This window comes from Gallinula chloropus (assembly GCF_964237585.1).
Source record: "Gallinula chloropus genome assembly, chromosome: 3".
In the NCBI taxonomy this organism is placed as follows: Eukaryota; Metazoa; Chordata; class Aves; order Gruiformes; family Rallidae; genus Gallinula; species Gallinula chloropus.
In genome coordinates, this window is record NC_140087.1 from 79,006,174 (window position 1) to 79,030,156 (window position 23,983).

At 39.4% G+C, this 23,983-nt stretch overlaps 1 protein-coding gene across 2 annotated transcripts in view; it reads left to right on the forward strand.

The window, feature by feature from the left end:
* ESF1 (ESF1 nucleolar pre-rRNA processing protein homolog) overlaps positions 1 to 23,046 on the forward strand; it is a 33,403-nt gene extending 10,357 nt beyond the window's left edge. For both annotated transcript variants that reach the window (XM_084261521.1, XM_084261522.1), the window contains exons 9-14: positions 5,555 to 5,716; positions 14,274 to 14,395; positions 15,715 to 15,805; positions 20,323 to 20,390; positions 21,235 to 21,381; positions 21,926 to 23,046. In XM_084261521.1, the coding sequence (XP_084117647.1) occupies positions 5,555 to 5,716; positions 14,274 to 14,395; positions 15,715 to 15,805; positions 20,323 to 20,390; positions 21,235 to 21,381; positions 21,926 to 22,213 (878 nt within the window). In that variant the 3' untranslated portion in view covers positions 22,214 to 23,046. The remainder of the gene's footprint in view (positions 1 to 5,554; positions 5,717 to 14,273; positions 14,396 to 15,714; positions 15,806 to 20,322; positions 20,391 to 21,234; positions 21,382 to 21,925) is intronic.
* The last annotated feature ends 937 nt before the right edge of the window (positions 23,047 to 23,983 follow it).

The window sequence follows — 23,983 nt, forward strand, 5'->3', positions numbered from 1 at the left end:
TTCTGTCTGAACATGAGATAAAAGGCTTTACTGTGATGACAGAACACTGGGACATACTGACCAGAGAGGGTGGGGAGTCTCCTTCTCCTGTCTGGACACAATCCTGTGTAACCCACTCTAGGTTTGACTAGAAGATCTCCAGAGGTCCCTTCCAACCCCTTCCATTCTGTGGTTCTGTAAAATTTAGTCTGCTTTCAATTAATAATAATATATAAAAATATCTATTGGCAAAGAAAATGTCATGAAACCTTAATCGGGCCTTTCAAACAGATGTTAAATCGATTCATGCTGCATTGTAGCAGGTGTTTGGAGCATGCCAGAGAACACTACAGATTTTGTGGTTATAAAGTTGGGAAATCTAGTATCAAACTCAGCTTGGCAGTATCTTGGCAGGGTTGATATCCTGTTGTTTCTCATCTTACCTAAAAATGCACTCAGTAACTACATCTCCATGATCCTTATTTTCTCTAGTAATGCTTAGTGAAGTATCTAAATGGGAGCAGTAGATGCAGAGGAAAATATTTCCATCTTACTACCTACAAGAGTGCTGCTGTGTTGAAGAGTAGCATCTGTAATTACCTCCCCTACGAAGAGAGGCTGAGGGAGCTGGGCTTGTTCAGCCTAGAGAAGAGAAGGCTGCAGGGGGACCTCATTGCAGCCTTCCAGTCCCTGAAGGGAGCAGAGAAACAGGAGGGGAATCAGTTTTTTAAAAGGGTGATAATAGCAGGACAAGGGGGAATGGATTGAAGCTAAAGGAAGAAAAGTTTAGATTACATATGAGGGGGAAGTTCTTTACAGAGAGAGTGATGAAGTTCTGGAACTGGCTGCCCAGAGAGGTCGTGGATGCCCCATCCCTGGAGGTGTTCAAGGCCAGGATGGATGGTGTCCTGGGCAACCTTGTGTAGATCCAGGCCTGGAGGTTGGTGTCCCTGCCTGTGGCAGGGGGGTTGGAACTCTCTGATCCTTGGGGTCCCTTCCAACCTAGACAGTTCTATGATTATATGATCTGTAATAGGGTGATGATGAAAGCAAACATCTGTAAGTGAACAACACTTAAGAAATTTTTTAAAAGTTCATTTGCTGGGAAGGAAAATTGAGCTGTGATAATCTTATCACACCACTAAGTTTTAAACCTGGAAATGTCTAATGGTTTAGTTTCTAATGGTGCTTTGAAAAGATGTCAATAGAGGAATTATGTTGCCAGGTCTTTAACATGTTCCTGACCTTTGGTCCATCCAATTATGTGATAGAAAGCAGGATTCCATCCAGCAGAATTATTTGGAATGGGACACAATGGGAAATGCACAAGTGGGAGAAATCAATGTCAGCTGTTTGAATGGAAATGTGGGAGTGTGATAAGGAAAAAATGTTCTGGACTTCTATTCATATTTCTTTAACTTACTAAAATGTTTTATTTATAAACAGGTTCTTGTTGGCCTGATATGATCTGCTTTTTATGGAATTTTTCAAGTTAAAATATGTGTGTCATGAATGTAGTATTTCTGTTATACAACAGTTTTGTAATGTCAAGTATTTCGGTGACCTGGGATGTTGTGGTTCACAGCACAAAGTATGTCCTTTACATGACTTCTGAACCTTCTCTTCCTTGGATGCCTTTGTTCCAGTTAGGAAGCATGTGCAGTGTGCATCAAATCCAGCCCAGCATCACTGTTTTGACCGTGAGCACCAGTATGTTCTCATATGGCATTTTCAATGATGCTTCAAGTTAAGCATTATGGTTTCATTGCATGTTTTTTATCTTGCAAGAAGAACATCTTTTCTACTGCTCTGCTTTGCACAGCCACCCAGAATACCTGAACAGACTACATGACAAAGCAGTTCTACCCGTGTGCTTTTAGTGAGCTGTCCCTGATCGTGTCCTGAGTTGGAAAGGACCCATGAGGATCACTGAGTCCAAGTTCTGACTCCACACAGGGCAACCTAAACATTACACTGTGTATCTTAAAGTTGTCCAAATATTTCTTGAACACTGACAGGCTCAGAGGGAACTCGATGTAGAGCCCTGGTCCCCACAGAAGTACTCTTGAGCAGGTAGCAGAGTCCTTTGTGGGACTGGACTTGCAATATGAGTCTACAAAGACAGTAGATCTTTTGTTTTGTGATGGTGCATCAATCCCAGAGGTACCCATGTGTAGAGAAAGAAAAATTAGTTGCTGGGGGAGTTTTACTTATTTTTTTAAAATAATGCTGCTAATCTTATTTTCAGTGGTTAATGTTAAATAAAATCAGACCATTATTAAGGCTTTTTACCATTTTGAAATTTATTTGGTGCAATAACTGACTACACATCTAAATTTAGATACATGTTTAACATGTACATGTAGAATCCTCCTTGCCATCTTAAGAAGGAGCAGCATTCATATGTGTTTCTGTTTGTTAGAACTATTATGGAAGTCTGTGAAGTGGAAGGTGTCAGAGGTAGAACATGCAATTATTTACTGTTGTCACTGAATCCAATGGGTGTTTAGAATGCATTAATTAGTACATCATCTGGGTTAGTTTCTGTCCCTTATTCCTGTATAGCTGCTTTGGATATTCCTGAGCATTCCTACTGCTTCAGAAGTAATCTGAACTTTTAGAATCTTTGTTGTGTTTAGTTTTCACACAGTGCTAATAAAATAGTTCTGCAGGAAACAAGCTAGCAAATGGAGTTAGTGGTTATCATTTAGCAAGGCCTGGGTGGAGTTCCATGGAACAGAATAGAAATACCACAACCTGATTGTTTTCTTCCTATGAAGCATCAGAAGCTTGATACCACTGACACAGGTGTCAGGTGTTTTACAAAGCATGTGTGCATGTGCTTTTGTCTTGTTTTGGGGGGGGGGGGGGGGGGGGTGTTATTAAAAAGGCCAGCAACAAGGGTCATCTCAGCTTTTCTTCTAAGAAGTTCATACAAGCTGTTGCTGGAGGTGCTCCATGCTGTAGAATTGAAGACCACATCTGTGTGTGCTCTTGCACATCATGTCTCTGCTCCAAAATGACTAGATAGGAGCCAGCTGTTAGTCTTGACTTGCAGCTGGCTGGCTCAGAGGCCTGGTTCTACAATGCCCAGTCACCTCTGATGCACAGCCAGCTGCTTAAAGGCTGCAGTGTCACCTCATTTGCTAAGTGAATTTCTGCATCTTAAGTGGTTAGACAGCCCTGACCTGAAAAAAAATAAGCAAAACCCTAAAAAGCCCAAATGTAGTGCTTACTGTTCAGTTACTGTTACCTGTCTGTTCTCATTCTCTACTTCCAGTATTCAACTTCTCTGTGAAAAATATCTTGTACAAAAAAATTCCACTGTAATATACTCTGAATAAGCTTGCTTTGCTTACCTTGAATTCTAAATTTTCAGTTTTTTAGTATCCTTTGGATGAACTAATGGGATCTGCACAACTTCTTGTTCAGAGTGTGCTGAGAATGTGGGAGAGTGTGCTTGAAACCCATAGTTTTCAGTGGGTGCAAGTGTAGAGCTTTTTATTGTCATTCTGTGGGTCTTCAGGCACTGTAGGGTTTTTCTGTGGCTGGATGAATTCGAGCAACTACTCTGGATAAACCTCAGGCATTTAGTGCATTTTCATGGTATGGCCGTGAGCATCCAGATTAGTAGCTGAATCTTCTAGTCTGCCATTACTTGATGAGGGGAAATTTTACCTTTCTGCCTTTAAAAGAAACTTGGCTTTGCAGCAGATGCCTTGTGAAATGTGTCTGCTGCAATTTCTCTACTTTCTTCAGCTTGTAAGGCTGTGTTTAAAAAAAAATCTACTGAGCCATTGCAAGATAATCTTAAACTAAGAATACTCTCTCTTCAAGACACTGTGATTACAAGAATGCTATCTCAGCTAACACAGCTGTCAGTCAGCAATTTAAGATATTGAGCCTCTGTGACTGTTTTTATTTTTGATGAATTACAGCATTTAAAAGCAAACACTACAAACTATTGTATTGGAATGTTTCTGACTTGGCCTCAGGGTTTTTGATTTTTTTCTTAGCTCTTTTAGCACTTCTGCTACTACTCTTTTTAAAAAAGAAGACTGTACTTGTATTTTATACTCCAAATAGCATCTGCTTTTGCTTTTTCTTCCTTCACAGGTTGGGTTTTTTTCTCTTAATTGTATTTGTTTTGCAGCACAGCTGTTAATGCACCAGAACCTTCTGTTTTGTTTGTGTTTTGCTAGAAGGTCTTTGAACAAGCCATTGGCAGAGAGCATTGCTGCCTTAATATCCATCAGAAAGTGGTTCCTCATGTTGGGCCATACAGCGTGGTACTTGAAAGCTAGCGACAAGGGTTTTGAACTCTGAACAAACTTTGAGGACAAACTCAGCTCATTTTCCTTTCTCACAGCTGTTGTCAAGCAGTCTTTGTTTGCATGCAGAGTGAAAAGGCTCCTGAGGGCTTTATGAAGGCAATACTGAACGTTTGACAAAAGAAACCTGTGTTTTATCTAAATGAGAAAGTATGACAATTTGCATTGTCACTTAGATTTCTCAGTCATAAATACAACTGGTGGCCTGTTACTTACCCAGCTTCATAGGAGCCTTTCTTAGCTTAAATATTTCTTCAGTTCCCATCCAGTATAGCATCACCTCTCGTTTTTACGTTGTACCAGGAAGAAGACACAACAAAATGTCCTCTTTTCCTTCTCAGTCTTCAAAATCTAATGCCTTTTGCTTGCTGCATAAGCAGATGCTTTCCTCCTACAAGATCCCAGCTACTGATGGGGAAAGTGGAAAAGCAGCTGCATGTAACTGAACAGTAAAGATTTCTGCTCCCAACCAACAACCAACCAGCTTCTTGCTGTGATGGGAAGTGAGGAACTGTGTCAACCCTAAGTTTTAGCCAAAGACCAGAGGTCACTCTGTTAATTTGTAACTGTCTTCTCCCTTTCCAGACACTGGTCATGCTGTCTGTGCAACTCAGTTCTGTAGGGAGCACGGCATTACTGCTAAACCAGAGCAAAAGGAAAAAGGAGCCTGCCTCAAATGTAGTTTTCTACAGTTTGAGGAGCTGCAGCATCTTTGAAACCTTAAAAACCTGTTCTGTCTGAAACACTTGTTTAAAAGCTTGCTGCAAGTCACATTCTGATCATGTTTTTCTAAAGAAAAAAAAAGGGGGGGGACGGGACCCTCTTTCCAACTTGCTTCATTTGTCAATTCACCAGGTCACTGAAGATGAAGGCATTGAGAAATTATCTCTGTTACAGAATCTTGCAAGGTTTACTTGTTTAGATGTAGCACTCATTTTCAAAATGCTTCACACAACTCATTTTTGAGGTTCAGGTACTACTTTGTTGTAGGGGTGTCTGAAACTAATAATACTCAAGTGCTGTGTCCCATCAGTGATTTCCTTTGCTGGACAAATTGTCTTTTCAGGTATTATTTTTATTTCATTTAAGTAGGGGAATTCTAAAACTGGTTAATTTGGGGGAGAATAATAGATGAAAATATTTTGGATTGTTTTTCAGAAACAATGTGTGTGCCTCAGGTGTCCTAAACATTAACTTGCATTGATCACTGTCTTGAGGGTGTAATAGCTTTACTTTCTTTCTAGATGGTGATGCAGCTCATGAAATAGAAGATGACAAGCTCAGAAAAAGCCAAAAAGATGATGAAGAGCAAATTGCCAAATACAGGGAACTTTTGCAAAGTATCCAAGAAAAAGAGAAAAAACAGGAAGAAAAGGATATAGGAATGGAGATTAAATGGGTTCCAGGTAAGCTCTATTTTTTATTTTACTGACTTAAAGGATACACAGTATTTGCCTGCTAATAGGGATATGCTCTATGGTTTTGGATTTATAGTAGTAGAAACTTACGGGGTTTTCTTCCCCATAAATTGAAATCCATATGGATTGCAATGAGGGAAATGGAAGAAATAGTATGACAGAACTCAGTTCCTCAGCTGTAAGCTTCTCTGTGTAGCTCATTGTTTTGCCATTTTTTTTTTTTGTGCTTGCCTTTTCATTCATCACTTTATACATTTTCTTGTATAGAATGCATGTGTTTGCCATAAAGTCATAAACCATACACTTTTAAAAATGAAAACCAGTATGATTTGGAAACATAGCATAAAATTAGAATGGTTTGAAAATCTTGCTTGTGTAATGCTGAAGATTTGGGGGAACAGAGAAGGGAGAAGTCTGACCTTCCAGTGAGATTGCTCTGTGGGAAAGCAAGCTACCAGGAAGAAAAGTTGGGGGTGTTTGGTTGTATTTAGTGACATCCAGATTTTCTTCTGGAAATGCAAAAAAATTAACTTCACCCTATAGCTTCCCATCAGAACTCAACCTGAGATCTGAAAACCAATGTGTATAGGGGTTTTTTTTCCCCTTTATGATGAAAAGACGTTCAGATGGATTTTTGTATGTTGTTTATGGGTGTGTGCTTTCCCTGGGATGTGATGAGCCAGTTTAATAACTCGCTACATCCAAAAAGGGAAGGATTTTCACTGTGGCTGCACCTTCTTGATCCTGGCCCATAGCTCATTCTGGCACTTGTTAGATCTCATTGCAAGCTTAATTTTGTGTGCTAAAATGACAAAACATCTCTGGAAATGAAGACAAAATCTGGATTTTTTTTTTCCACTGAATTAGTGAGTCAGGCAAATGGGAGCATTTGATGAATGCTCAGAGGGTTGAATTAAACAGTCCAGAGACCAGGGAAATATGACATAAATTTTTCAGAGGCAGCAAGGTGCTGTACTGGCTCAGTACCTGTAGGACCACAGGCTATCTGATCATAGCAACCTGTCTGGTGTCGCTGTAAATACTATGACCAGAGACATGGAATAGAGCCTCTTCACCACCAATGTGTTCATTCCAGCTAGGAATATGTATCTCAACGGTTTACACTGATATTATTCTGTATTGACACAGATAACTTCTGTTGAATATAAACACTAACTTTTTATAACTTGGTCTGTACTGAGTCAGTGAAATTGAACTGAATGGAATAGTTTTGTTCTTAGCTTTTTATAAAATCTATATTCAAAATCGTACACTGGTATTAAAAAGAGTTGTGTGCTTGTAGTTGTGCTTATGTAATTCAATCAGTTCTGGCATGAATTCTCCCAAAACGTTTTAGAGAAGGCTTGCTGACACAGTTGTATTGCCATGTTTTACTTCATCTGTCCACTGTGTGTCAGTATTTGCATTTTGATGTCACTTGCTCAGTACCTGTAGTTGAGTTTTCATACATAGGTAACTATTACAAGTTTTTTACAAAGGTTTGCTGTTGCTGCTTTTCAGATTGAGGTTTGAAACTGCAGCCAAAACAATTGCTCCTGGGAAAGTGTGTTGTATTTATTGTTGTATTTATACAGGCCAGGCATTGTTGAAACAGAAAAGCTCCCAATTTTTGTTTTGGTCTGTCTTCCATGTGAGTTAAGTTCTGTAAATTAAAAAAGTCTTAGAAACATAAGGTGCTGACATAGTTTGGATTCTAGAGCAAACCGTTTTCTGATGGAGATGGTGAGTTAAGAGACACTAAAGGAAATTGTCTTTAGTTTGTCTTGCACAGGAGGAGCAAGAAGTTTTCTGAAAGGCTCTGTGTCTTAGAACTGCGCTTTGCACGCTGTAACTAAGTTCTATTAATGTGTTGGAACTGTAGTAGTGATGGAGTCCAGTTCCCTAATAAATGAGCTCCTTGTTTCTTTGCAACTGAACTTGATTTTAGAAAATTAGATTTGTTCTGTATTACATCCAGTCCAACACCTTTCTTACTGCACCTTCTTGTGGGGCTCCTAGAACCTTTGCTGTATCCACATCTATTTTGAGGGAGAGATGGAAAAGGGGGAAAAAAAACCCCATCCACAACAAAAAACCCAAACAAAATTCCCTATCCTGATAAATATGACTGGCTTTGTCTTGAGATGTCTGTTCTCTGGCCCAGGTTTGTTGATATAATGATAGTTGAATGTACACAGGTGCACAATGAACTTCACACTGGTAGTTTATAGTACTTGGTGGTGGTTCAGCAACTCTGGTTTTGCAGTATGTGTTAGTGTTTCCTCATTTCTTACCCTGAAAAAGTATTATCAAAGAGCAGAGGGTCTGGAAACGGGAGAGAGTTCCCTTGCTTTGCTTACTAGGCTCTTCACCTCCCTGAGGTCAGGTGACACCACTGCTAGCTATTAGACCCTGGAATGTGGTTTTGTCCAAAACAAACATCCTGAAAATGAAGACTTGACTTTGCTTGGGAGTCTAATGTATGGGAACACTTAGAGCCTTTAGTGATTTTCGGAGAGGATGCCCTGCACACCTCAAAGGGAGATGTTTTGTTGTTGCTTTTTTACAGGGGAGCATAGTGAGCACATGCTGAACAGTAGTTTATAGCTCTGGCTCTACTGCTGTATGCAGCAGAGGCTATGCTTTCTCATGGGAGACAGGGACATCAGTTATTACATGTTTTGGGGTTGTTTTTGTCCTCGAACAACTGTGCTTATTTAAATTCCCAAACAATTCTGTTCAGTTGGAGCATTTTGGGAATTCAAAAATAGTTTTTCTTATAATCTCTTAAGACTCCTTAATTTTTTCAGAACTAGTTTATGTCTGTGGAAATATTTTTTATTATCAAGCTCAGCTTGACTTACTGCAAAATCTCTCTCCTACCCAACTGTTTAATATACGGAGAGTTACAACAGTTAAATCTAGGGAGCTTTTCAATTGAAAGGCAGAGATTTGAATTAATTTAAGAATTTGAGTTTTGGCACAAATATTTACACATGGTTATAGAAAGCATACTTTGGGAATGATTCAGTTATTCTTGAATCATAATAGTTTTAAATAAACCATGGTGCCAGCAAAAATAAATTAGATGTAGTTCCAACTCTCTTTGGTCTGTTTCTTCTAGGCACAAAAATCAGTGTTATATTTAAGCTTCCATCTGTTTTATTAATCATATCTGATTTGAGCAACAATTACAGTGCATCCTCATCCAGCTCCCAAAGCTCCCTTTACAAGGTGAAAAGGGAGAATATCAGGACTGCATTTCTTTATTCAGCCAGATTTTCCTACGTTTTTGTTTTGGGGGTTTTTTTTTGACTTAAAAATTCTTCCTTTGGGAAGAATGAGATGTAAATATTTAGTTAGGCTTAACTTTAGAATTTGTGAATGTATTTTCATCAGAAGTCAAATAGCTGGCAGTCAGGTCTCTAAAGTGCACAGCAAACCCCAACTGTATGTTGTTACAGATCAGATGGAGCACAAAAAGCATCCTTGGGAATATATGCATCTCAGTCTGTGTCGTTGCTTGTCATGTCCTCTGACTTAAGCAGTCTCAGCTCCTGCAGCACAGAGCAGTGTGTGCTCAGCTGCACCTGGGCTCAGCACTAGAGTTATCATAGAATCACAGGAATTTTAAGGTTGGAAAAGGCATCTAAGATCAAGTCTAACTGTCAACCCGACATCACCATGCCAAATAAACCACATCCTGAGGTGCCACATTGATATGTTCTTTTAACACCTCCGGGGATAGTGACTCTGCCACATCTCTGGGCAGCCTTTCCAAATGCCTTGGTGAAGAAATAGTTCCTTGTATCCAACCTGAACCTCCCCTGATGTAACTTGAAGCCATTTCCTCTTGTCCTTTACTAGTTACTTGGGAGAAGAGACCAAGCCCCACCTGGCTACAACCTCCTTTGAAGTAGCTGTCCCCACACTAAACTACCCCAGTTCCCTCAACCACCCCTCCTCAGACTTGTGCTTCCTATCAACTTCATTAAACTCCTCTGGACATGTTTCAGCACCTCAATGTTTTCCTTGTGCTGAGGGGCACAAAACAGAACATGCTTTTAAGGGTGCAGCCTCACCAGAGCGGAGTACAGGGGCACGATCACTGCCCCAGTCCTGCTGGCCACACCACTCCTGATACAGGCCAGGAGTAGCGCTCGGCCACCTGAGCACACCAGTGGCTCATGTTACCAACCAGCACTCCCAGGTCCTTTCCCTCTGGGCAGCTCTCCAGCCATCTTACCCCATGTAGTGTTGCCTGGGGTTGTTGTGACCCAAGTGCATGACCCAGCACTTGGCCTTTTTAAACCTTTGTGCTTGACATCATAGCAGCCAAGGGTGTGGGGGTTTTTTCAGGCAGTTATATTGTGTTAGGAGAACTGTCTTGACTTAAGATGTCTTATCTTTGGGAGTGAGAATTCTGATGTTCACAGAGTATTTCTGTCTGTCTTTTAGCTATTTGCAACAAGGTGTTTCTTTTTTTCCATGCAAGATGGACTTGCTCATGTAGACATCCTGAGAACAGAGAAGTACCTTCTTAGCTTCTAATAATTTGAACAGTTGCATGCAGAAGTTTTCAAACTAAGTGTTCAGAAAAGTAAAAATTGCTGCCTGTGCCATCCCCTCTCACTGTCCCACCACTGTGAGAAGCAATATAGTTAGGTTTGTTACAGTAGTTATCACACCCTAATCATCTTGCTCAGGTATGGTTTAATTTTAGGCTAATACAGATGACCCTTTTCCTCTTTTCCTGACCTTTATTTGTGAAGATCTAATGAAGCTAGTGTGAGTCATTCTAACAAAAATAATACATTGATAAGGGTATAGATTAGCCTTTTCTATGGGCAGTTAATAATTCTTTCCCCCTTCTGCAATCAGAAGTCTTTTGACCACTTAAATACACTCATATTCCCGGGAAGTGGTCTGGACAGTAGTTTCTAAGCCATTCTAATCTGTGGAGAAACTCTAATGCCTTTCATGAGACTGCCAAATACCACAAGAAAGGGCTGTATTTTCCTCCAAGTCCTTCTGTGCCAGATGGATCAAATGATTCCATTTTCCAGGCAAATAAATCAGAAATCTTGTAACCTCCTTTGAGATTTTGGGTCTCTCATGGAGATGTGACATACATTTTTATTTTTTTAAATCCAGTATTTACTGTCTTCAGAGAGAATTTGCAGGGCTGCTACCTCACTGGTATTTTTTTTCCACAAGAACACTGCAAAATAATATCCAAAGGAATAGAAGTTCAGTTTCTGGGAAGCTGATGACTCTGCTTTCGTTGACTTTGGACGTGAAGAGGTGTAAAGCTGCAAAGAACTAAATATCACACACAGAACTGTAGGGGTTGGAAGGGACCTCAAGAGATCGTGAGGTCCAAGCCCCAGTATTTGTTCTTGTTGTATGACAGGGTTTATTAGTGGCACATTTTTAGTGACTCTATACATTAGCTTTCCTTTATCATGGCTCTGCATTAGTTTGCTGGTTTTGTAACCAGTTTTGGTGGGTGTAATGGTTTGTCACTTACCATTAATTCTGGCTTCTTTCTGGAATACCAGAAGGACGCTTTGTCTCTTTTTTTTTTTTGCTTCACACTCTACTTCATATAAGGCATGGTTTAATGTGATTTTTAGATCTTGTCCACACTTGGTGTTTCAGATATGCTGTAATCAGCTCTCCAGCCTTTGAATTATTTTTGGAGGATGGACAAGTGCAAGAACAGGAGTTGGTGTTTGCAGTTTTTCAGAAGAATGTTCTGCCTGCTTTTCTGAGGACTGGTGGAACTGTCCCTGAAGGCTGCCCATTTTTTTCCATTTTGAATTCTGGTTTCAGTTCCTTGTTACACAGGAGAGCTGGAGGGAACGATGAGGAGTGGGCACTGGCCAACTGAGAAACCTGGGAGTTTGGGAAGAATGGGATCTCGTTTAGGATATCTGGAGAGGTCCCAGTGTGATTTCTGAGCAATAAAACTGGTATGAAGGGCAGGATAGTAGGATTTAGTTAAATGAGGGCAATGATGGTAAGCAGGGAAGATGCTGAAGAGAGACAGTTGGAACAAGTAGATTTGGAGAAGAGGCAGCGAATGTCAGGCTTGGAAGGGGACGCAGAAGTACAGTTCCTACATGCTCCCAAGTCACGTTGTAAAAGATGTTAGCTAGAGGATATCTAACTGATGTGTTACAGAAGTTTAGGGAAAAAAGTATGTAGAGAATGAAGGCAGGAATTGCAGGTGGGAGGAAAATACTTCATTGTTCAGCCTGTTACCTCCTGCCAGGGAATTGGATTCTGTCTTTAGCCAGTGAATTCTGCTCCAGTGTGTTGCAAGGCAAGTCAGTTAATCTCTTTGTATGTCAAATTTTGTTTTTGCAAGTGCCTGTCTTGTGAATAAGGGATTGAAAGTGTATGATCTGCATCTGGATCAGAGGTTTGTCCTCCTAACTTACAAGTGCTGTGTGAGGTAAAGACTTTTGAAAAAGCATTCCTGAAATAAAGGTCATTCTTCACCAAAAAATGAAGATTGTTTTTAAATAAAGTGTTTATTCTGGATTTAAGTAGTCTAGATGTCACCTGGGGATGCTGCAGGTGATGTTTTGCACCACTGAGAACTGTAGTGATACATATCCTAGAAAAGTCCATTTGGTTTCTAGAGAAGGGTTCCAGTGTGTTCATTATGTCTGCTGTTCTTGTGATCAGTAGCTTAGCTATACATTGGACAGTCACACAGAGTATTGAGTAGTTACATGTTCACAATACATCCCTTTGGAAAAGGTGAAATGTTACCATGTGATGAGAAAGGACTGGAATGCATGTTTTCAAAAAGGCTAAATTAAAGGTTAGGACACTCCTGTGCATGCAGGTTCAAGGCTTTGAAAGAGTGGCAGTCTGCTCAATTAGGGAATTTAAAGTAAATCTAATCAGTGCATCCAAATTTAACTGACCTTCTTACATGAGAATTGTTTGGAGCCAGGTGCATTGCACTTCTATGGGGTTTACTTTTCTAGGACTCTGGGAAACTGTCATGCTCTGAAAATAAAGGAGTCTTCCTTCAGCCAAGTATTTAGCCACTGTTCCCAACTGCTGACAGGTCAGGAAACACAAACTGAGGGCTCCTCTTGCACCATCCTCATAACAAAAGGGTACAGAAGAGGTACAGATCTGAGTTAAGGATCTAATAGTTAGAGTTCCTCACCAAATCTAGTGAGACAATGGTGCTCTTCGTCTTTCATCTTTCAGGGTGGCTGCTAAATACAGAACCTACTTCTGATAACTTGGTGTGGGTAACCAAGTAAGAGGACTGTTTGTTTCCTTGTCACTTCTCTTTTTTGATCTGGAGTTAGTACAATTTGAACTGGTAATTGGTGATAACAGAAAACTTTCTTTCAAATATTTTTTGTTGTTGTTTCTTAGAGAGGCTGATACGTTCCAAGGAGTCAGTGCCCTTAATCTCTGCTTCTTGTTAAATACTTCTTAAAAATACCCTAAGCTATTTACCTCAAGCATTCAATCTGAATCCAGGTTTACTGTTGTACTGGGTGTGTATTGCTTTTTCATTTAAGATAGTTTTCTGCTGTTAAAGCAGACTGGTACTAGGTAGCTTCAAAAGGCTACAAGACTTTTAAATAATTTGTCTGGTTTGTCTCAGTACATGTCATATCAGGACATTAGTACCTAATGCAAGAAATTCTTTGAGTTCTTACTGGTGGTTTTCTGTGCTTTCTACCTGCAAATTTAGTTTAATATAAAACTTATTCAAGTAATAAATTGTTTTATTTTACAATGATGAATGAAAAATACACTGGTTATGGGAGATACTGTGGCATTGTGACAGTGTTAGCACAGAGGCAAAGTTTCAGCAATGGAGATGTTCTATTTTAGCAACTTTGTGGTATGAGTCAGGCATAGAGACACAGCAACATCCAGGTAGCAGCTCCATGTGAAATGGAGGGCACCAGCTATAGAGGTCCAATCGAGCTGTGAGATGACCCTATAGTCTGACAGTGGTTTAGCATTTCAGAACCACCAGCTCACTTAATCTTTTGGACTTTGTTTTCCTGTGCATGAAAAACGGGACATGCTGGATGGTATGTGTGGCACTTTCATTAATCTGAACTCATGATGCAAGGCACGTTAAATGTAAGACCTCTGTAAGTGTCTGGAGTTGTTTTTATTGTTACTCTGACCCTTGAAAACTAACGTCTGAGGACTGTCTAATATCTGGAGGTGAGACCTCTCTGAGAAACAGCAAGCATGTTGGGAATCCGATATAGCAGAAGCCAGCTCTCCTCCTGACTCCTGAGCAGTTTATAACCAAAGACATTTTTTATTTGGAAAAAATACATCCTGTAAACGGATATTATTTATAAAGATGTTTTTAAGCAATATTTATATTGTTTTCACAGGCTTATTAAAAAATCTAGATGGTTCATTTACAAAGGAGAAAGCAGTTGTTTAAAAAAAAAGTTCTGATTCATCTGATTTCCTGAATGTTTTGGTTTTCTGTTATTCTTTGTTATTCTAAATTTTTTGTTATTTTCTCTTCTAGGCCTCAAAGAAAATGCTGAAGAAATGGTCAAAAACAGGTTGGAAGGAAAAGATAACCTAACTCCATGGCAAAAATATCTAGAGAAGAAGAAAGAAAAAAGAATTCTTAAAAAAAAGAGAAAGGTAATGTTTGCATTGGCTGCCTGGGGGTAGGAGTTGTTTGTTTGATTTCTTCAGTTGCTGTTATTGTTTATTTTGGATAAACCAAATAAATTGTATAGCTTCCAGTACTATTTTAAAGTATGAATGTGCAGTGGTCACTTGTTTGGAAAGACCAAGAGTGCCTCATCAGACTTACAGAGCTAAAGGATGTTCATACAAAGTATACTTACACAAAGTTTCATTTATCTACTTGTGTTACTTAAAAGATAAATCAGTTGTAGTAACAACTGGGGTTTAATTTACATTTTTGAATGCATTAGGATTGGGTTTTTGCTACTGTGTGCCTATAAGTTCAAAGTTGTGTTATGATAATAATTGTAGTTTTGGACACTGTTGGCCTAAAATAATCCAAACTTGTTTCCCAAAGCTGTAAGGGCAAAGGATTAATAGCCATGAAGAACTGCTCACATTTCAAATTGCAAGAGCAGATTTGGTAAATAGTTCTGTGGATGAACAACAAAATGGTCCTACGCTAATGTGGAAAGGGCTGTTGCTTCATCTTCGAGAGACAGAGAGTAATTGTGAAGTAACTGACTCCTCTGGCAATCGTATGCAGAAACAGGCAGAGAAATGAAATGTTTGTGCATATACATGTGGCAGACAGAGCCTGGCTTCCCTAAACTCTTTCCTTACGCTGAAGATAATTCACGTTGCAGAATAATGTTTTTAAGAGTAACCTCTACAACTTGAGTTACACTGTGCATCCCAGTTAGCTTTAACTGGCATTTGATGAGTAACTTTTTAAACCTTATGGATGATGAATGCACTATACCATTAGTAGAGCACTTCTGCTAGCATAATATTCTAGTTTGATAAATTAAGTCAAGGTGTATGAGACAATACTTGCAGTAATAAACTTTGTACTTTAAATCCAAACTCAATCTTTTTTTTTATTCTGAAGGACAAAATTAAGCTCCTTGCACAAGTTTTTTCCCCAGGCAGAGCTTTTGTGCAACATAAAATAAGGACATGAGAACGCTGTGATCCTGTAATTTGTTGGAATGGTAGCTAGTACATCACGGTTTGTGGGTACATTTATAAAGATCCTTGGAGTGTGTAGCAAATAGCACTCCTTTGAGTACATAAAAAGCTTTCAAGCTGTGAAAGAGATTTTGTATTGTTGATTTGTCTTTACAAATCTTTGTGTATTCTGGTTTTATGGTGTTCAGCATACAGCATTTCAGTTTTCATCTTCAGCTACTAATAGAAGGAACATCTAATTCCTGCAAAACTTCAGTAGTTTATGTGTTGATTGAAACAAGGTCTGTGCTTTGTTACAGGCCACTGCTGAGAGAGAACAAAGTGAAGATGAACTTCCATCTGATGTTGATCTCAATGACCCTTATTTTGCTGAAGAACTTGAGAAAACAGGTGAGTTCTGGGATAAATCTGCCCCTTGTTTAAATGATGAGCTTTACAAATGAAGCTGAGCCAGAGTAAATGCAGAGATGGCCTGTTTGGAATGAAATAAGATAGGTGTCGTTTGCCTGAAGGTGTAGGTGCTGCTCTTGTGAAATGAGGCATATTATGATATGTAGAACAGTAGGGAACTTTCTCTTTGCTTTCATCAGAGACCTTACTTAGCCAACTTCTTGAGATGGCTCTTAGAAACAACCTGACCATCTGCTCCCCTAAGTATTCCAGAGGAAAGAACTTCATTGCCTTTGAAGCCTGTTCCCTTTTATATAGGAGGAGCCAGGTGTGCATGGGGGGGGAGAGATCTCTGGAGTTTGAGCCACTTATATAAATGCCAGATGTTTTTGCATCATCACCAAAGCTGTGTTTCAGAAGAAGTTTCTTAATCAGATACATGTTTATACTGGTGCACTCTGGCTGCCTGCAAACTCCGATGATAAAATGTAATCATTTAGGAGATAACTAATAATTGAGAAGGTAACCTGTTTAGATTTTTAGGATACTTTTCTTACAAGCTTTTAAATCCCATGTTTAAGTTAGCTTTAAATTTATTTTGAGTATGGTTTTGCTGGTTACAATTTTAAGGTAGGGGACAACCAGTAAGTTTGAGTTCCTGGTTTTCCGTGCTTTTGGGAGCCAGAACCCAAGGGTGGCTCATACTGTTGAATATTGAAAGAAGAAGAAAATAGCAACAGATTTATAAATATTGCTAAAACCTGGACTTCTTAATGTGCTTCTACATATGTCCTAATAGTCTGAAGTACAGAACAGTAGGATGAGTCCTAGCCATGCTTTATAGAAAATACCACAATTTCAGTGCTGTTTTCTGCTGTGCTCTCCTGGTGAGCTGTGCCTTGGTTATTTCAGGACTTATTCCTTCCACCACTTCTTTTCTTTCTTTCTTTTAAACTAGGAAGATTGTGTGGGTGCTCTCATACTGAGATTTGATGTTTCAGCCTTCTGTGTGAAATCTCTGAAAACAATGTTTGTTTTCTGCATTATGTACAAATTTTTGTGTGTCGTGGAGGGACTTGGCAGGGAACAATTCTATCTGCAGATCCTTAATCTAAGGATCCTGTATTATGGACAGGTATCTGCAGATACAATCCTAAACAATTGTATCTGTAGATACCTGTCTATAATATAGAGGGTAGGCTTTTAGTGTGTATCTGGTCTTTGGGTATGGTAAAATGGACATAAAGGTGAAGAAAATGAAGCTATTTTCTGCAAGATTGCTGATAAGCTAAGAGGAGGAAAGGAGAACCCTAGCTAGCCCTGGGGAAGTTTTAAAGGGACAGTACAGTAGTTGGCTGAAAGCAAGTTGATTTTAAGGTTGATCACACAGTACAACTTTGGCTTTCAACACGTTTACCCAGAAGAGCCTCTGTCTCATAGCTGGAGTTCTTTTTAAGCACAGATAGCTTATCCAGTTGGGGAAAATGGGTTCCAGTCCTCTTTGAGCAAGGCTGTAGCTCTGCCAACTTTGTATCTAGGGTACAGGCATCAATAATTTTGAACGATCGTCACTTTTCATAAGCCCCCAGCAATTCCCCTGAAAGATTGAAATTTTTCCCTCAATCTGTCTGTCAGATGATCTCAGAGGGTGCTGGAAAAGCACATGACAGGATATGTTTGTGGACTCAGCCAGACCAGTGCAGAAACTGTGTGAATGCAGTGGTGGTGTTTGAGTTCTGCAGTGGTGTGTTTGTTCCCATGCTGGATTCACGTGTTGACTGTGATGTGTGTGGGTCTTGTATGAGTTAGATTTTGACAAGCTTGAGGCAATTGAAGGGCAGCAAAGGTGTAAGGAGCTGTTATAGAGAGGGCCTAATTAGCTTGAGTGCTGGGGAAGGAAAACTGAAGTTATGGGATTTGTCACTTTTGGTTTCCTTGTTGCACATGTTGTTTGAAAAAGCATCGCAAAGCTTTTCATTTACCTTGGCCAGTCTCAGCCTTACTGCATCTGTTTCTGTAGGGTCTCAGAAAAGGCTCACTTAAGACAGAATGACATTTATAGCTTGAGCTGTTGGAAGATTAATAACTGAACAGTGTACTTGCTTATGAACATGAGAGCAGTGTCCTGCTTCTGGAGATCACCAAATAGTTTCAGAGCACTTTGGAGTATTAAACATAGTTTCTGTTGATCCTTCTTTGAGGAAAAGGGCTGCAGCTCTTCACATGTTGTTATAACTCCTGTAGATTCCAAGCCATTTGATGCCTTCTCATCATCTTATTTGATGGTGTAGGTAGGAAATTATGGCTCTTTAATGCTGGAAGGTAGTGGTATGGCTGCGGGGACACAAGAAGCTAACAACAAAATGATTGCAGAACCTGTACTTGGAAGATAAAGGTCTGAGCTGTGCTACTGATTCGCTTACTGCATGTCTTTGCAAGGCTTTTGAGACTGGCTTCCAAGCTTTTGAGTAAGGCAGATGAGAGGTCTAGTGAGAGGAGATTTTGGTCTGGGGTCAGTCTCTATATTTGAAGTCTTCAAAATTATTATTAACTTTTACTGTTAGCAATGGGAAGTTGTGTATGTGCCAAGTGAATGTTGCAAATTAAATTCCTGAGCTGAGAAAGAGCAGAATGGCAGCTAGAGAGGGGCTTGCAGCAGAGAGTAGAAGCTTTTCTCACTGGCTGGTGTTCTGCATTGCATTGAAGGCAAAGGATCTGCTGCTGTGGGGTGGTCCAGATCCGATTAAGTAATGGCAGTGGGGATTTTGTAGTAGGTGAAATCTGAGGGTTTGGAATCAGCTGGGGAGGACTCTTACCTTAGGTTTTATGGTCATCTGTGTGCAGAAGGTGGAAAGGACTTGCAGAGTGTCTAAGGGGGAGAGGGACTATGTAAGGAGAAGGAGAAAATTACACATTCATGAATTTTGAAGCCAAATGATTCTCAGCATGATGCAAAGCATTTAGTGTGCAGAGAGATTCCAGGTACCGAGCTGGTTTTGTTAGCCATGTAGGGTCAGAGTAAGAAGTAAAAAGCTTGATCCTAGTGCCTGGTTTCACCCCCCGTCTGCAGCAACTGAAGTCTCTGAAGACATGAAGACAAGCTACCTTCACTCCTGTGATTCTACAAATAGTCAAAGACACAGAAAGATGACTTGAGATCCCATTTTCAGAGATGGGTGGAAAAGCTGAGCAGTTTAACTGGTGGAACTTGTAGAGTAACAGTCTCCAATTCGTATCTCTGTGCCCTTTTGCCTTGTCTGTAGTTTAGCCAGTTCTGTTGTGTAAGTTAGGTAACAGTTATATGTGAATCTGATCTTTCTGGAGCTGCTAAATCAACAGTTTAGTCCTTGAGGTGATGACATGGTGCATCTGGATAGCTTACTTTTTGATGGTGGTGGTTTATTTCTTCTAGAAATCCATTTCCAGCTTGGAATCCATTTGGACATAGTCAAGAGAAAAGTCAAGGGAGCAAAAACTGTTCTTCAAGAGACATATCCTGTTCCAGAGTATATTTAGGGATGCAACTTGACATTTTTCTGGCATGTTTGTATTTCTAAGCTGACTCCAAATCTGACTTAACAGAATGGAGCCAAAGATCTTCTTTAAGACTACCCCCAGTGGGCTGTAATAAATTGCCTGGGAATGTAATTCCAAGCTCAAAGGTTAGAGTGTGTGGTTCGGGTCAGGAAACCTTCTGCTTTTCCTGCTCCTTCTTGATCAAGGTCCACAGGCATTCCAGAGAGAATCATTTGACTTTGTAGGGTTTATAAACAGGTCTGTTTTCTTTAGAAGTAATGTTTGACTAATGGCTGCTGCTCTTGCTATTCATTGTGTCTGTCTGATCGGCGCGGTGTGTCCGAGGTAAATTCTAAGAGAGCTTCATCAGGAGAATCTTCAGTCTGAACGGAGTGAATCATATTTTCATTCCTGTGATTCAGTGAAGGTGTTAATTGCAAGGGGTCCTTTGTGCTTGCGTGGCTAACAGTGCACTATGGTTGTTTGGCCTTGCAAGTATATTTAAAAAATTGCTTGGCTTTGGGTTTTTAGACTGATGTAGGTGTTTTTCAGCTGGCAGACTGGTGTTCTGGATACAGAGAAAATATACCTTTGCTCTTTGTTCTCAAGTATTTACTTCATTGTATACTTGAGTAGAAAGAACAAACAGTTTGAGAGCTGTGGGATGTTTTAGTTAGATTTATGAGCATATAAACTCATTAGAGTGTCTTTGCAGCAGAATAATACTCTCTATGAAAAATACAATAAAACAATTTTTTAAATAGTTTGAATAGACTTGTTTGTGCCATTTGAATATTGCTGCCTCTTTAAAATAATGAAATATTCAGTGGATTTTTATTGCTTTAAGTCTAGATGGTTTTTTCTCAACTTTTCAGCCTTTTTCCATGTCTGACAAGACATGACAAGAAAATGAGATGCACTTAGAGGTCCTGTTTGTAGGTGAATTATGCTCTGGTACATTAGCTTGAATAAATGTGCACATGTCCTATACTTGCACTTAGGTCTAAAGAAGAAGGCAGAATCAGTTGAAAGTACCTCAGAAGATGAAGATGAAGTTGAAAAACAGAAGGTAATGTGGCTTCAACTGTTAAGAATCAACACGTTGCATTGCCTGAATTCTGCAAATATTTATGTGATGTGTTGGTGAGTGGATCTACTAAGTCCCATAGGACAGCAGTAGAAGGAAACAGTGTCATTTCAATAGCAAGAGCTTTTGGGATGAAAATTACCCAATGAGAATAGTAGATGGTCCATGCTTTGATGTTTTAAGATAACACTGTGGTAGCTTTCTGGAAGATTATTGTTGAACCAGCCCAAGAGGGTTAGGTAACACTGAAACATCAGGGCACAGAAGCCGTGGTGGTGAAGCTGATTGTTCCTTTAAAGCTACCCCAGTCTCTTTGCCTGTTGGGTGATGCTCAGCAGTTCCCTTTACCATCAGCATGGTGTTAAACACCTCGGTGTTCAAACCTTGTCCTGGTGACTTTAAACCTTGACTATTGAATTGTTTGCTATTGCACATTTGCTGTTTGTTCTGTCTCAGAACAAGTTAATTAAATACATTTTATTAAATTACTATATGTTGATTTTTATTTTGCTCTATAAATATCAATACAACATTGTGTCCATTTCTAAATTGTGGTGTGGAATTTTCAGATTGAATTATTAGTATATCTGAAAGCCAAATATGGATATTTGCATTTATTTTAAAGCTAATGAAAAGGAATTCATGTGGGGTTTATTTAATATTACACCTCACAGTGTTAAAAGAGCATTGTTATGGATGAAACTGCCCTGACGACTCTATTTCAACTCCTTTATATGTATGTTGATTCATACAGACTTCATTAACCAGATGCTTTGTTTTTCATTGAAAATTTCATGGTGTACGTGATTTTCTTGTTTTGTAACAGGCTGAAATGGCCCTGCTCATGATGGATGATGAGGATGACAACAGAAAACATTTTAATTATAAAAAGATTGTAGAACAACAGAATTTGAGCAAGAAGAAAAAGAAACTTCTTATGAAAAAGAAGGAATTAGTAGAAGATGACTTCCAGGTAACGGTGTACTCTTGATTTTGAGGCTTGGTTAGAAACTTTATTAGTATCAAATGTTTTCAGGACAAGTTTGGTGGTTCCATATCCTCCTTCCTTACTCTGATGGGATAAAACTACACCTACCCTTTTAGAGACTTGCAGGCTGCTTTCAAAAAGCAAGGAATGCTCTGATACAGTGTTGAAGGGGACAGATTCAAACCCTGTGTAAGCGAAGTAGATACTCTTTTTGTAAAGTGGTGTAGAGCTCATTGCCTGAAATACTCATTGGTGTGTTTGTTCCAATTGTTACCCACTGTCTCTTTCATCCTGGTCAGTTCTCAGCACACCTTTCCTTGCTCTACCTACACAGGTACAGCATTCACTTGACTCTTTTGCCAGTTGTATCTTCTGGGTCTCTACTTCACACTCACTGGGGTTTTGTGACCAGAGCGTTCCAGGAACAGTGAACAGTCTCATGAGCCGTAGCTCATAATTTACTGCATTTAAAAGCTTTGCTGTTGTGGGTAAAGGTTCCCTAAAATGAATACTCCTTTTCTGCCTTCAGGTTAACGTTGCTGATACAAGATTCCAAGCCATGTTTACTTCTCCCCTGTTTAATTTGGATCCTTCAGATCCAAATTTCAAGAAGACAAAAGCAGTAGAAAAGATCCTGGAAGAGAAAGCTCGTCGAAGAGAAGAAAAAGAGCAAGAGCTTAAGGGGCAGGAAGTCAAGGTGGCAAAGAAAGGAGAGGTTGCTAAGAAAGCCATAGATCCTGCGTTATCAATGCTGATAAAATCTGTCAAAAATAAAACTGAAGAGTTTCAGGCAAGGAAAAAGCAGAAATTCAAATAACTCAACTTTGGTGTTACTCAGGCTTTACTTTAGTCTCAGATCTACTAAGGTTACTACAGCCTGCTTGGACTATTATCCACCTAAAAATTCAAAAAAAAGTCAATTATCATGGTGAGTTTAAAAATAACTAGAGTCATAATCACTCTTTTCTTTCTGCCACAACAAATACTGTTTTATACCATAATTGAAGAACAACACCTTGAAAACACATGAGGAAGGACTTGATGGTATGTTTGGTATCACACAGTCTCTTAATAGAAGTGCTGAAGATGGTTACAAAAAGTAGTCATAATTATGGTTGTATTTATAAATAACAAAACCACTTCTGCAGAGCTTTATTGCTGAGATTAAGTAGATTTAATGTTTTTAATTCTTAAGAACTCTGTAAAACATATCTTTGTTGATAGAGAAGGTAATAATCTAAAAACTGAGGAAATTTTGTATACAGGTCTTTTTGTATATTTTTAAAAGATTGTGTATATGCCTCATTAATTTCTCATTTAAATACTTGAAAACCTGGTGGATAATAGAATTAATGGAAATACTGCCATTTAGAAGTGTTTCATTACTATATATTGGAAGTAAATGGTTTAAATTGGCCCAGAAGAATTTTGGGCATTTGGCTATGTACTACTTCTGTACCTAAATTAAATTATGTCAAAATTAAACTTATTGCTAGTAATAGTGCATTCCTATTAATATAGCTGTATAAAACATCTTCCAGCATTGCAAGTGTTTAAAAAACCCCAGCAGATAAGTGTAAGGGAAATGTGTATGATATGTATGATAGAAGCCTTGCTGGATGATATATATGATAGGAGCCTTGCTGTTTGGCACTGTTTGTATTAGCATTGGTGATGAAGGTGGTGGTGGTGCAGGGAAAAATGCAGAAACATTGGCAGAAAAGGATCTTTCTTTCCTGGAGTGTGGGGACTGATTTGACTCAAGTGGTGGGGTGCGGTGGGGTGATTGCGCAGGGGGATGGTGGTTTTGAAGTGTTTGCTGTATGGGCTCTGCTGGAAGTGCAACACTGTGTCAAAAAAGAATGAAAGTTTTAAAAACAAGGAGCTGCAAGGTCATGTAATTTTGAAGAAGTATTGTTAATTTCTAAGACTTTCTACTATTTAAACAAAGAATTTTATTAAAACAGAGCTTAGACACTATAGATAATCAAACCTAGTGTTGCAGACTGTGAGCATTTGAAATGTAATTGCTTTTTGTAAACATTTGAACACCTTCAGAATAATTTTCAGGTTGCTAACAAGAAAATTTGAGGAGGTACTAAAGTCTTTGTACATAACTTTGATCCAGCTTCTGTGGCAGTTTAGCATCTCAAGCAATATGGCAAGACCCAAAACCCCCATGTTTGAACTGGCCCAGTATAATGGAGGTCAAGGAAAACTTGTCCTGCAGGAAGTGGTGGGAAGCTTCTCATCATGGGTGTACAGTGGAGAACAGCAGAGTGATACTCAGCAAATAGGAATTTATGAAGAAAGAGAGGAAAGGAACATGCTTTGGGAAACAGAATTCTCCACTGAGGGAAGTGCCCGTGCATCAGTCAGGAGAGCCAAGTGTTACCGCCTAAGAAAACGTGAAGTGTCACACAGAATCACAGAATTGTACGGGTTGGAAGCGACCTCGAGAGATCATCAGGTCCAACCCCCCTGCCAAAGCAGGTTCCCTAGCTCATATGGCACAGATAGGCGTCCAGATGGGTCTTGAATATCTCCAAAGATGGAGACTCAATCACCTCCCTGGGCAGCCTGTCCC